The sequence below is a fragment of the Mesoplodon mirus genome (assembly GCF_964341445.2).
Source record: "Mesoplodon mirus genome assembly, chromosome: 4".
Lineage (NCBI taxonomy): Eukaryota > Metazoa > Chordata > Mammalia > Artiodactyla > Ziphiidae > Mesoplodon > Mesoplodon mirus.
In genome coordinates, this window is record NC_138979.1 from 29785097 (window position 1) to 29799265 (window position 14169).

Sequence of the window (14169 nt, forward strand, 5' to 3'; positions counted from 1 at the left end):
ACTTGGAGAGTCGTGCGGCTCCACCAAAGGTCTGTGTGTTGGATTGTTTAGTTGGCGTCTTAGTCTGCTCTGGCAGCCAAAACAGACACCACAGACTGGGGCTTAAACAACAGATGTTGACGTCTCACAGTCTGGAGGCTGAAGTCTGAAATCCGGTGCCAGAGGGTTGGTTCCTGGGAGACCCCCTTCCAGGCCTGCAGACACACCTTCTGGCTGTGTCTTCATACGGCCTCTCCTTTGTGTGCAGAGGGAGCTCTGGTGTGTCTTCCTCTTCTTATAAGGACACCGTTCCTATTGGATCAGGCCCCACCCTATGACTTCATCTAACTTTAATTATCTCCTTAGAGCTCCATCTCCAGGCACATTTATACTTGGTGTTAGGGCTTCAACATAGGAATTTGAGAGAAAACAGTCTAGGCCATAACAGATAGTTGACACCATTGACGTGTATTCATTCCTGGCTGCACAGTGGAACCTCTTTGGGAGCTTTAAAAAAGTGCCCATGCTACAGTGTACCCCACTTCCCGCAACTGACTTGGATTCGGGGGCTGCGTTTCACAGTCAAAGAGTTGGTTTCCATGATGTGCTTTCTTTGCCCTGTTTGGGGTCATCCTGGAGGCACAGAGTTAGGGTCACTGGAGGTAACCATGTTGACAGCGCTGACGGGCTCATGGTAGGAAGGATCAGACCCCATATACCCACAGCTCCCTCCGCTGGAGTGTCTGCCATCAGGTCCCCGCACTGGCCATGTCGCAGGCACCCGTCACACTAGAGTCTCTTCCCAGTAGCCAAGCGTCTGTCACGAGCCATGGATGAGACAGTTTTCTCTTTTTGCTGTTCTCATTTGCTTTCTCTCTCTCCCCATCCTTCTGGCAGTCTCCCTTTTTAAGAACAGTTCACTTGTCTCGTGGAGATGTTCCACTGATGTTTGGTCCCTGGACAAGTTTCCCAGACATTTTCACACGTGGAGACACATTGCCTCTAATGATCACCACCCTGTTTGTCACTGTTTTCAGTTTTAGTTCTAGTTTTTCTCACAACCTCGTGACCCGTATTCCTTACCCTAATTTCCTAAAGGTCCAGGGCCATCACTCTTGCAGGGATTGGGGAAGGTAGATACATACTTGCTTCCTGATTCTCCACTTTTAAAATCTTGCATAAGATAGAAAACAAGCTGTGTATTTTGAATGTCCCTTTTTGAAAGGGGGTGAGGCACTCGGTACTGAAGTGTTGGTGAGCATTCTAGTGGCAGGTTTGCTGGAAATTGCCTCCTCCTGCAAGTACACAGCATTTCCCTCTCTTGGGAGAACATGTGATGGAAATGAAAAGAATCTTTTAAGAAAGAAAAAGGCAGGGAGAGGGAAAACAAATATTGGGTTGGCCAAATAGTTCATTAAAACCCAAACGAACTTTTTGGCCAACCCAATATATAAAAGGAGAAAGAATAAGGTGTTTTAAGTGATGCTGTGAAGAGCTCTTGCTGTTAAGTTGTGTGTCCGAATACTCATCTAGAAACACTTCCCAGGCAGGCCAGCATTTTAAATGGGTCTGATTGGAGGCTGCAGCATTTCTGTAAAGACAGTGAAATTATGTTTTTCTAAGACCCATTACTTCCCACTGATGTGATATTGGATTTTTTTTGTCCTTTGGTCTGTGACCGTCTTTCATTAAAATCTTTGACTCTTTATTTTATAGCTGAAACAATTGTGAATGTGTTGGATTTCAAGAAAGACGTTGGGCTTTGGCACGGAATCCTAACAGTAAGTGAGACGCCCCTTGCTCTGCAGTGTCCTGTTTAACTTTGAATGTGCTCAGTGTTGGGATTAGAATGATGATCTATGTACACAGCGGCTTGGGTAAGCCCCTTCCTCCCACATTATAAAGAAAAGTTACCATTTTTAGAAGTCTTAAGTTAATGTAACTTCCAGGAGCTCAGCAAACCAGTGGGTCAGTAGCTGCTTGCCTGCATCGTGGGCCCACGCTCTGAGGCTGCAGCTGTGAGAGAGAGCAGCCTTTTTAGGCTCAGGGAAGTTCAGGATCTTTCTTCCCACGGTTGGCATTTCAGATTGTGCAGAAACGTTGATGTCTTGCATTTGGGTCACTTTGTCCATACATCTGATTTGGCTACAAAATTCTTTTTATCTTTCTGTGAATCATTGTTTAATGAACGTTTCGGGAATTATGCTGCAGGGGGAGAAGTACTTTGAGATTTCCCCTTGGCCAAAAATTCAACACGAGTTGCAGAGAATGTATGTCTCATTTTTGTTAGTGCCACTTGAGAAGTGATGACCATTCAAAGCCGTAGGCACTTTTAATAGAGGGATAACCTTATTATTAAGATATGCTCAGCACTTAAGAAATATGTGTAACATCACTGCTTCGAATCTCCCTATGTCTGTTTCATATGTGATGATTTCCACTCACCCGTTTTTCTTTTTAAGTTTCTTATGCTGAAACTTTATATCTTTTTAGAAGCAAAAAACTCTAGTAGTTTTACATGAGTGATAGGAACATAACTATAAAAAGAGGGATTTGTTGTTTCTTGATAAACCAGAATTTATGCAGACATCATATAGACAAAGGTTTGGGGCTCCGGCCCAGCCAGCTTCCTTCTGTTACCGTCCGGACATTAGTCGGTGAGACAGAAACACAGCCCCACACATGCATTCCCCGTGGCCTGCTGGTGTCATGGGAAGAGCACAGCCTCAGAGAACCCAGGTTGGACGTTGGTCCTTCCTTCTGTAGCTTGTGACTCTGGGCACGTCACCTGCTCCTGTGCCCAAGAATCGTCTGTTGCCTGAGTCACTCTGCACCTCGGTTTTCCTATCTGTCCAATGGGAATGTTGACCGTGTGAGAACCATGTGGCTTAATGTTCAGTGAGTGCCTGGCCCTTCTACTTGCTTGATGACCGTTGCCATCAGAGTTCTCTCGTGACAGTCTTGCTTTCAAGAGCTCTGTGATAGATCTTGTTGACGTGGTCACCACCTGCTTATTGATGCTCTGGATTACTGCCTCCGGAATTGGTGGTTTCCAAGTCTGTCTCTGGCTGCCACCTTCTAGAGTGAGACAGGTCTCTGGCTAGGCAGCACACACTCTTCCAAGGCATCTTATCTTCTTTATGGTGAAAGATGCTCCCACCCCCAGTATGGAATGGGGAGCAAGCGCGAGGTGAGGGAGGTGAATGCTAGCGGTGAGCAGGCTCACCCTTGTGGGGGAGGGTGCACGTGGTCATCTTCCTGCAGAGCTTCTGAGCTAGACCAGTGCTCTGCCGAGTGTCCGTGCCCTCTCTCTCCATCTCCACCCACAGCGGGGGCCGAGCCAACCGGGGGGATCTTGTCCAGTGCTCCCCATGTTGTGGTCCCTTCCTGCCAGGTCTGTGCGTGCAGCCACTCAGGTGTATGAGTCCTAGCTGCAATGTGTGAGGACTGACCATTTACTTAAAAAGTTAGTTTTTGTCATCCATTTTAAAGAAAGAAACCTTTTACAGGTCCTGGTCTACATGAGCCAGGCTAGATGGAAGATTGAGGGCGTTAAGACAACTTTCCACTGCTCCTTGGATTTCAGTGTAACATTTAATAAAGGAAATTAACTTTGTGAATAAAAATGAGTAGAATACACCAGAGAGAATTAAGCTTCAAGACTGAAAGGCCAATAAAAAAATGATCGTTCAACTTAAGTTTTTATAAGAAAAGGATTTAGACTTAGATTTTTTTTATATCTTTATTGGAGTATAATTGCTTTACAATGGTGTGTTAGTTTCTGCTGTGTAACAGAGTGAGTCAGCTATACATATATATACATCCCCATATCTCCTCCCTCTTGCATCTCCCTCCCACCCTCCCTATCCCACCCCTCTGGGTGGACACAAAGCACCAAGCTGATCTCCCTGTGCTATGCGGCTGCTTCCTACTAGCTGGCTATTTTACATTTGGTAGTGTGTATATGTCCATGCCACTCTCTCACTTCATCCCAGCTCACCCTTCCCCCTCCCCGTGTCCTCAAGTCCATTCTCTATGTCTGCATCTTTATTCCTGTCCTGCCCCTAGGTTCTTCAGAACCTTTTTTTTTTTTTTTAGATTCCATATATATGTGTTAGCATACGGTATTTGTTTTTCTCTTTCTGACTTACTTCACTCTGTATGACAGTGTCTAGGTCCGTCTACCTCACTACAAATAACTCAATTTCGTTTCTTTTTATGGCTGAGTAATATTCCATTGTATACATGTGCCACATCTCTTTATCCATTCATCTGTTGATGGACACTTAGGTTGCTTCCATTGGACTTAGATTCTTGAGTTGTATCAGTAGAAGCAGGAGTCGGGAGGACTAGACAAGCTTTGAGAAGTCGCCTCCACTCCCACAGCCTCTTAAAGGATCATCCCCAGTGAGATGCCCATGTGGTCCCCACCCCCCCCGCCAGGGAGCCCCTGGCTGCAGGGTGAGTCCCACATGGAGCCCTCCCCTACTCACTGCCCAGTGTCGTGCTTTCAGAGCGTCATGAACATGATGCACGTGATCAGCATCCCGTACTCGCTGATGAAGGTGAACCCGCTGTCCTGGATTCAGAAGGTCTGCCAGTACAAAGGTGCGTTGCGGAGGCTGCCCCTTTAATGTCACGCCATCCTGCGGCACAGGCGGTGACTCACTTCCCCCCTGCTTCTCCTTCAGCAAAAGTGGCCTGTGTCAAATCCAGGGACATGCACTGGGCATTGGTGGCACACAGGGACCAGAGAGACATCAACCTCTCCTCTCTCCGGATGCTGATAGTGGCCGATGGCGCAAATCCCTGTAAGTGAAGGCACCAGGCAGTCAGGAGGGGGCCTCAGTCTCCAGGTTTCATTCTCTGGGGTTTGATTTTTCCCTTTTCTAGTCTTTACCTTAGTGAAGAAGTGGTCTTAAGATAATAGCCAAACAGTATTACTCAGCATAGCCTATGGGCACCAGGACCTGAAGGTCCAGACACAGCCCTGGGGTTGAGTCCTAGCCCTTCCACTTCCTGATTCTGAAGAGAACATAACTTACTTGTTAAACTTCTTCTCCTTTTTTTAGCTGCAAGATGGTACCCAGTCATCAGATTTTATGAGAATTAAATGAAGCAGTCCCTGTGTACAGTTCCTTGGGATATAATAAGTGCTCAAGAAATATTAACTATTATTATTTTATGGTCCATAGTAGTTTTATTGATCAGGAAATTTGATTTGTCATTTTTAATGGAATTTTATTATCAAATCCTGTAGCAGAAATTACCTAGGTAAAATAAATGAGCAGTTCCACAGAATACTGTTAATATACCTTGAGAAATATTTCAGTCAGTTGAAACAAAAACCCATCTAGCTTGTTTTATGAGAAGAGTATATAAGCGAGAAGCAAAGTGAATGAAGTGAATTGAATGAACAATGTATGTTTCTGCCCACATTGGTAAACTCTGCAGCATATATATTTGTAAATTAAAGCAGTATATACTTTCTTAAAGAACATCTGATATGCAAAAGTGGACTTGCAAACAGATGATTTTGTATTAGTTTTATAAATGATTCTTCCATTTACAAAGTAACTCCATAAATTGTGGGCTGTTTAGTACACAATTGATTTTGCCCATAACTCTTCAGAGTAATATGTCTTACAGGAAGCAAGGTAAACTTGTATTAGGAGCTAGTTTAGCTGATAGGTTCCTAGTAATTATACCTTGATCTCATCACTCATATTAATATAGAGAAATGTTTTCTTCATTTAGTTGGGTTTAGATTTACTCATTTCTTGGAACATGCATGTTGAAAATGGTAGAACGTGTCTCAGAAAAGTTATTAAAGTTAAGTTCTTCAGTCAGCAAAAAGGTTTTAAGTGTAGAAGTTGCATTTTTTAAATTCTTGAGTTCTTTGTTTGAGAATAATATTGTCTTTCATTGTAACACAAGTAATAAGTTATATATTAAATGAAGTATTTTTCCATGCTGCCTAACTCCACATGTGCCTAAATCCTAACTTCAAAAGCATTTTATATTATGGGATACTTTTAATTGTCCACATTGCTTCGCCTGTCTGATTATCATCCCCCCTTTCCCTCTAGGGTCTATTTCTTCCTGTGACGCGTTTCTCAACGTCTTCCAAAGTAAAGGTCTACGCCAGGAGGTCATCTGTCCGTGCGCCAGCTCACCAGAGGCTCTCACCGTGGCCATCAGGAGGTACTGCTGTGTTAACTCAAGTGGGCAGCCTGGGGAGGGGTCTCATTCAGCAGCTAACAGAGACCCGGAGCCATCGCAGTTCATCTTAGTGTGAGAATAAAAACAGGACCCAGATTTTCCAGACGAGGTTTTATTCTTGTGTATTCTAGAATGGATTCTCTTAAATAGTCTAGATTCGTTAGTTAGAAACTCACTTTTCACTCTGGAGGTTCGCTGTAATTCCCGAGTGAGTGGAAGTCTGTCCATAGGCACGTTGAGCAGTGAAGCTTGTCCTGGCAGGTTATGCACATTTTCATTTGCTTGTATTAGGCTCAGGTTTAACTTGAGGATAGAACAGACTAAATGTTGGATGAAACGAAATTTTTGTGGCCACCCCTGTGCCCTTGGACATGCGGGTTTTATGTCATCTTCATTTTCTGCAATACTGCACATACTGCACTTTAAAAACTGGTTTTCTGAGCTTTTGAGCAGCTCAGCAGCACATCAGAGGGCTCTGGGGCCTGGAATCTCCCGCTGTGTGGGGCTGGGCTTCTGGAGCTCTTGCTAAGGCCAGCAAGCACAGTGAGTGTGCTTGGTCCTAGGTCACTCCTGCATCACTGCCTGCTTCAGAGCCATTGGGGCCTGTCAGGGACAGGCCGTGGTTACGGCTCATAAGAGCTCACCCTGCCCAGGGTGAGAAGGGCTAGAGCGGCCTGTCTGACCGTCAGCAGCCACACTAATATGAGAAAGGAGGGTTTGCATCACCCAGACGTTTGCAGCCTATACGTGACTAATTCGCCAACATCTTTGGGTTCTGTCTCTATGTTTTATTTCGTGTCACACCAGTGTGCTCTGTTGTAGCAGTGGATGACAGAGCTTTCGGTGCACAAAGTGCATGAGTTCTGCTCTTCTTACTGAAAGGTTGGGATTTGCAAAAATATTCATGAAAAGATTGCCCTTAAAAGAGACACCTTCTGATGCTTTTAGGAGTTTGTTAATGTGAAATTAACTAGGCCGCCTAACAGGTTGTGAAATTGAAAATCATTAAAGTATCAGAAGCAACTTTTTAAAAATAAATAAATAAACTTATTTATTTATTTATTTTTGGCGGTGTTGGGTCTTCGTTGTTGTGCGCAGACTTTCTCTAGTTGCGGCAAGCAGGGGCTACTCTTCGGTGCAGTGCGCAGGCTTCTCATTGCGGTGGCTTCTTTTGTTGCGAAGCATGGGCTCTAGGCACGTGGGCTTCGGTAGTTTTGGCACGTGGGCTTGGTAGTTGTGGCACGCAGGCTCAGTAATTGTGGCTCGCGGGCTCTAGAGCACAGGCTCAGTAGTTGTGGTGCACGGACTTAGTTGCTCCGCAGCATGTGGGATCTTCCTGGGCCAGGGCCCAAACCTGTGTCCCCTGCATTGGCAGGTGGATTCTTAACCACTGTGCCACCAGGGAAGTCCTCAGAAGCAACTACTAATTTTGAGTGAACCAGAAATTAAAAGTCTGTAACGTAATTTAAATTGATGAGGAAATATGGCACCATTAACCAGAGTCCAGTCTTCATTTTTTCAAGGATGGCATTGTCGTCCCCAAAAGAGAAGGTTTGCAACAAATAATCTTCTGACATTTATGTCCGACCTTGGAGTACAAAACACATCAGGATTGCAGTAGCAGATTTGCCATCACGTTGTCCTGCAGAAATCAGTATTCAAGTATGTGTCTAATTTGACTCTAAGGGGACTCAGCCTCCGGAAGCATGTTGGGGCCAGGAGTCCCAGTTTGAGCCCCGCCTGCTGGTGGCTGGCCACATGATCCTGGACACATTCCTTCTCTCCAGGGCCTCCGTTTCCTCCACCAAGAAACAAGGGGCTTGAACTCAGTAATCTCTCAATTTCCTTCTACCTGTAAATTTTTAAGATTCCACAGTTCTGTGAAATAGTACCATTGCCACAGATGATTCACAGAATGAATGATTCATTCATGTAGACTTGTTATGATCAAATGATTTGCTCTTTTGCTTTTCCTAAAAGTGTATTCTCTGTGCCTTTAAGATATGTTGTATAGATTATGCCAGAGTTGATTGGCAGAGGGTGAAGGAATGAGCAAAGGAGTTTTTTTTGAAGATGACATGAAAAAAAATGATATTTAATTTGTTCAAATTCAGATTTTTATTGTTTGATTTACATTCTTATAAGGTACATAAGAACATACTCAATAGAGCTGACCATAACCTGCTGTTCCATAGAACTGTAGTTCCCAGCCAAGGCAAGTTAGAAGTGCTGGCAAGACCTCATTTTAACACAGCCTCCTGACTGACATCTGAGAATGTCATTAGAATGAAATGCCGCTTATTTAAATTAAAAAGTAGGTCTTGAGAATTGGCATTTCTTACAGCTTTAGACAAAAAAAAAAATGATGTTTATAGGCGCTGCCTCACATCTGACTCATATCTAGCTGATATAAGTGCAGTCCACGTTGTTAACAGTCTATACAAAAAGCTTTCAAACTTGTAAAAACTATCTTCATATGGGAGTAACCATTTATAACATTGTATCAGTTATATTTTCCTAATAAGTTTTTTAACCTTTAAAAAACTTTAAGTTATTTTTTAGGGACAAGGATACTCATAGGGAGGACAAGTGAAGAAAAAGTAGGCTTCTTAGTTTCAAACGGTGGACAAGTGAATTATTGTTGTTACAGAAAAAAAAAAAAGATCTTTTAAACCTTCTTCATGATCTTCCAGTTGTATCTGCTGTTATTCAGTTTGTCAGGTTATGTGCCATTATCAAGAAGCCAATACTGTCAGCTCATTAGCATCAAATAAGTTAATAAATAGTTTGAGATCTCCATTAGTTTATGGAATGTTATCCCTGCCCTTCAGTAATAAATGATGTGCATGAATTGAATGAGACCCAACATCAGGTCTTATTTTCTTCAAATTTTCTTCTTTAAGAGGACTTTATCTGTGGGCCAAAGTAATGAATGGAATTTTTATTGTCTAGTGGTAGAGCTCTTATTTTCAGAGAAAAAGGTAAGATGCATATACTGCACTTACATGTAGTCAACCTAGAGCTTTAGTGCTAGAAGGATGTTCATCTGGTTTCATTTTATACATGAAGAAAAAGAGGTGCTTTTCTAGTCTGATAAATAGTTCCAAACAGACAAAATATAGACAATAGGAGATTCAGAGCTTTGGCAATTTGTGGTTTATATAAACAGGGTATTGACAAGTTTCAGTAGAAAGCTCTCCAGAAAGCAAGGTAAACCTGAGGTCTTCAGCCTATTCTCAGACCAGCACATGTGCCTCTGCTATGTGGATCAGTAGGCAGGAAGAAGCAAAGGATTTTTAATTGTTTCTCTAAACATGTTTAAAAATCTTTTATAAAAATCTTTCTTTGAAAAGATTAAAAGTTTCTTAGCAAAACTAGGCAAATTAGCCAGGCAATAAACCCATACACCTTTGGTCAGTTAATCTATGACAAAGGAGGCAAGAATATACAATGGAGAAAAGACAGTCTCTTCAGTAAGTGGTGCTGGGAAAACTGGACAGCTACATGTAAAAGAATGAAATTAGAACATTCTCTAACACCATATACAAAAATAAACTCAAAATGGATCAAAGACCTAAATGTAAGACCAGATACTATAAAACTCCTAGAGGAAAACATGGGCAGAACATTCTTTGATATAAATTGCAGCAATATCTTTTTGGATCCATCTCCTAGAGTAGTGGAAATAGAAACAAAAATAAGCAAATGGGACCTAATTAAACTTAAAAGCTTTGGCACAGCAAAGGAAGCCATAAACAAGACAAAAAGACAACCTACTGACTGGGAGAAAATGTTTGCAAATGATGCAACTGACAAGAGATTAATTTCCAAAATAAACAAACAGCTCATACAGCTCAATATCAAAAAAATGAACAACCTAATCAAAAAATAGGCAGAAGACCTAAATAGACACTTCTCCAAAGAAGGCATACAGATGGCCAACAGGCATGTGAAAAGATGCTCAACATCACTAATTATCAGAGAAATGCAAACCAAAACTACAATGAAGTATCACCTCATACTGGTCAGAATGGCCATCATCAAAAAGTCTACAAATAATAAATGCTGGAGAGGGTGTGGAGAAAAGGGAACCCTCCTACACTGTTGGTGGGAATGTAAATTGGTGCAGCCACTATGGAGAACAGTATGGAGGTTCCTTAAGAAACTAAAAATAGAATTAATCCCACTCCTGGACATATATCTGGAAAAGACAAAAACTCTAACTTGAAAAGATTCATGCACCCCAATGTTCATTGCAGCACTATTTATAATAACCAAGACATGAAAGCAACCTAAGTGTCCATTGACAGATGAATGGATAAAGAAGATGTGGTACATATATACAGTGAAATACTACTCGGCCATAAAAAAAGAATGAAGTAATGCCATTTGCAGCAACACGGATGGACCTAGAGATTATCATACTAAGTGAAGTAAGTCAGAGAAAGACAAACACCATATGATATCACTTAAATGTGGAATCTTAAAAAATGCTAAAAATGAACGTATTTAAACACAGAAACAGACTCAGACATAGAAAACAAACTTACTGTTACCAAAGGGTAAGGGGGTGGGGGAGGGATAAATCAGGATTTGGGGATTAACAGATACGCTCTACTATACGTAAAATAAACAGCAAAACCTACTGTATAGCACAGGGAACGGTATTCAGTATCTTGTAATAACCTAAAATGGAAAAGAACCTGAAAAAGAATGGGGGGGTGGTGTGTGTGTGTGTGTGTGTGTGTGTGTGTGTGTGTGTGTGTGTGTTTATATATCTCTGAATCACTTTGCTATACACTAGAAACTAACACAATATTGTAAATCAACTATACTTCAATAAAAAAGAGAAAAATATCCAGATTTCTAAAGCAGAGATACTGAGTTGTGATCACTCACTTCATAAAAAGGATTATTCCTTTTGGGGAGACATACCAGCATTCTTTCCAACTTTGTTTCTTTTTAATTTGAAGGTCCAGTTGGCTTTATTAAGCAATTCATGAATTGGGCTGCATCCCATTTAGCAAGTGGAAAGACGCTCCTAGGGGTTGTACAAAATGGAAGGTTTCTATAGGCAGGAGGTGGGTAGGGTAAGAAGGTATTAGCCAAAGAATTGTTTCAGTGTGGTATGTTTCATTCCTTTCTCCTTATTCTCCTGTCTGTTACAGGTTTTTGGTTTGTGGGTGCCATGAGGTTCATATATTTCAACCTGTGTATATATGCGTCTGTTTTAAGTTAATGGTCACTTAAGTTTGAGCACATTCTAAAAGCACTCCATTTTTACTCCCCCCCCATTTTGTTTTTGATGTCATATTTTACATTTTTTTAATTTTGTGTGTTGCTTAACTATTTATTGTGGATATAGATGATTTTACTACTTTTGTCTTTGAATCTTCCTACTAGCTTCACAGGTGGTTGATCCATTACCTTTACTGTATGTTTGCCTTTACCAATGAGATTTTTCCTTTCATAATTTTTTGTTTCTAGTTATGGCCTAGAAACCATAAACCGTTTCTTGTAAGAATAGTTTAGTGGCGATGAACTCCTGTAACGTTGCTTGTCTGTAAAATTCTTCTCTCTCCTTCAAGTCTGAATAAGAACTTTGTGGGTACAGTCTTCTTGGTTCTGAGTGTTTCCTTTTAGCACTCTGAATATATCTTGCCAGACCCCTGGGCTGCAGAGTTTCTGCTGACAAGTCAGCTGATGGTCTATATTGGTTCCCGTGCATGTAAATAGTTGCTTTTCTCTTTCTGATTTTAAGATTCTCTCTTTGTCTTTAACCTTTGCCATTTTAATTATAGTGTGTCTTGGTGTGGGTCTCTTTGAATTCATCTTGACACCCTCTGTGCTTCCTGGACTAGGATGTCTGTTTCCTTTCCCAAATTAGGGAAGTTCTCATCCATTATTTCTTCAGCTAGGTTTTCTGTCTCTTCTCCTTCTGGGACCCCATAGTGTGAATGTTCATGCGCTTGATGTTGTCCCAGAGGCCCCTTAAACCATCTTCATGTTTTTTCTTTCTTTTTCCTTTTTGCTGTTCCTATCGGATGATTTCTACTACCCAGTTTTCCAGATGACTGATCCATTCCGCACCCTCTGATCTGCTTTTGAGTCCCTCTAGTGTTGTTTTGATTTCTGTTATTTTTCAGTTCTGTTTGGTTCTTTTTATATTTTCTGGGTCCTTATTGAAATTCCCACTGAGTTCCTCCATTCTTCTCCTGAGTTCAGTGAGCATCTTCTTGACCATTCGTTTGAGCTCTGTCTGGTAAATTGCTTACCTCTGCTTCATGTAGTTCTTTTTCTGAGGTTTTGTCTTGTTCTTTTGTGGCTTTGGCCAGGCGATGTCGTGTCCTAGAGGTGCCCTTTGGTTCTGGAGACCCGGCGCCTGCAGGCGGCGCAGATCTGCCTGGAGTGCCTCAGGAAGTGGTACTTCACTTCGTTGCAGTAAAATGAACAGAGCATCACTGATGACTGGCCCAAAACAGCCGGAGAGTTCCCACATGCAGAGATTCTCACGGTGGCTAATACTCCATTGTGCTACCCACCAATACATTTTGAGTTTTGATGTGACTTGAAATGACAAACTTCATGCTCACCATATCCAATAGGAGAGAGGTCCTAGGAGCAGAGTTCAGGGTGCATTTCAAGACCGGCAAGTGCTTGCCAAGTGTTCGCCGTGGTGTTGTTTACCTTGAGTTTGTCCAGAACTGTGTACATTTGAAAGAGTGCTTTTCAGTCTTCTCATCTTGATTTTCACAACCACCTTATCTGATAGAAAAGGCAGATTGTAGACTTACTTTCTAATGGACTAGTTAGCCTCTGAGACACTGTTTCTTCACCTGTAAACAAGGCCGTGGATATCTGTGCCTCCTACCTGTGTCTGACACACCAGGCCCTGGTGCCCACACCCATGTCTGCTCCAGGCTGTGTGTAACCACTGTCCCTCTTGCTGCTCCCACCCCCCACCCCCCCAAGGCTTCACATCTGTTCACTGTCCATGAGAAGTTCAGGTTAGACCCAGGGGCATGCAAAGACCGAGGGCTGGTCTTCATCTCTTAGATCTTGGCCACTGTTTGTGGACTCAGTTCTCCTTTCACGTGGGGAGGAGAGTGGGGGACAGAGTGGTCACGATTTTTAGTTTAAGCATCCACCCCCGTGATCATCCTCTCTTACTTACCATTCAGGGAAGCCATGTGTAAACATACCCCACACCTCCCGCCGGCCTCCAGCCTCCTTGTTCTCACATCCCATCCGATTCACCAGGGAACATCCAAGCCCACCTGTTTCTCCTGCCTCCTCACCGGGGTTCCCAGCCTTCTGCCTGCTCTCCTTCCTGACCAGAGCCTGCAGGAGCCACAAGGCCATGCAGTCTGGCCACACCCCCTCTTGGCCCCTTCTCCCACTGCCCCATCCTCCCTCCCCGCAACCAGACCTCCTGGTCTCTGCTGCCCGCTCTACCTGGTGTGCCCCCATGGTAGCATGGCCAGAGCTCTGTCTTTGCTCACCTTGGCGAGGCCTGCTCTGACCAGCTCCCCACCCCGCAGAGTGAACGCGCCCCTCCCATGCTTGTGTGACTCATTGTGATGCCCTCTCTCAGCATTTGCCACTTTCTCATGCGCTGTGTGATTTACTGGTGTATTATTTATTCTCTGTCTCTGTCTGGTTAATAGTTGGTGCTTAGTATATATTTTGTTAATAGATGAATGAAAGAAAAATTTTAAATATGTAAAGTGAGAAGTAAAAGTCCCTTGCCAGACACTTACGATGACCCTTCGTAATTTACCAGCAGCAAGTGCTGTGAAGAGTTGAGCCTTTTCCTGCATGTCTGTGTACAGGATGTGCACACCCACCTAAGCAGGAAAATGCTACCTTGCAGTTTTACCTGAGAGTAGTCATGTGGGGTTTTGTTTGCTTTCATTTTACTTGATGATCTAGGTGCAGCTAACAGCCTAGAGTTATGGTATCATAATC

General features: G+C 42.8%; 1 protein-coding gene across 4 annotated transcripts in view; it reads left to right on the forward strand.

Annotated features, from left to right (window-relative positions):
- The window catches only part of DIP2C (disco interacting protein 2 homolog C), a 359412-nt gene that overhangs the window by 256729 nt on the left and 88514 nt on the right, over nt 1–14169 (forward strand). For all 4 annotated transcript variants that reach the window (XM_082617846.1, XM_082617847.1, XM_082617848.1 and 1 more), the window contains 4 exons: nt 1696–1760; nt 4494–4587; nt 4671–4790; nt 6069–6183. In XM_082617846.1, the coding sequence (XP_082473972.1) occupies nt 1696–1760; nt 4494–4587; nt 4671–4790; nt 6069–6183 (394 nt within the window). The remainder of the gene's footprint in view (nt 1–1695; nt 1761–4493; nt 4588–4670; nt 4791–6068; nt 6184–14169) is intronic.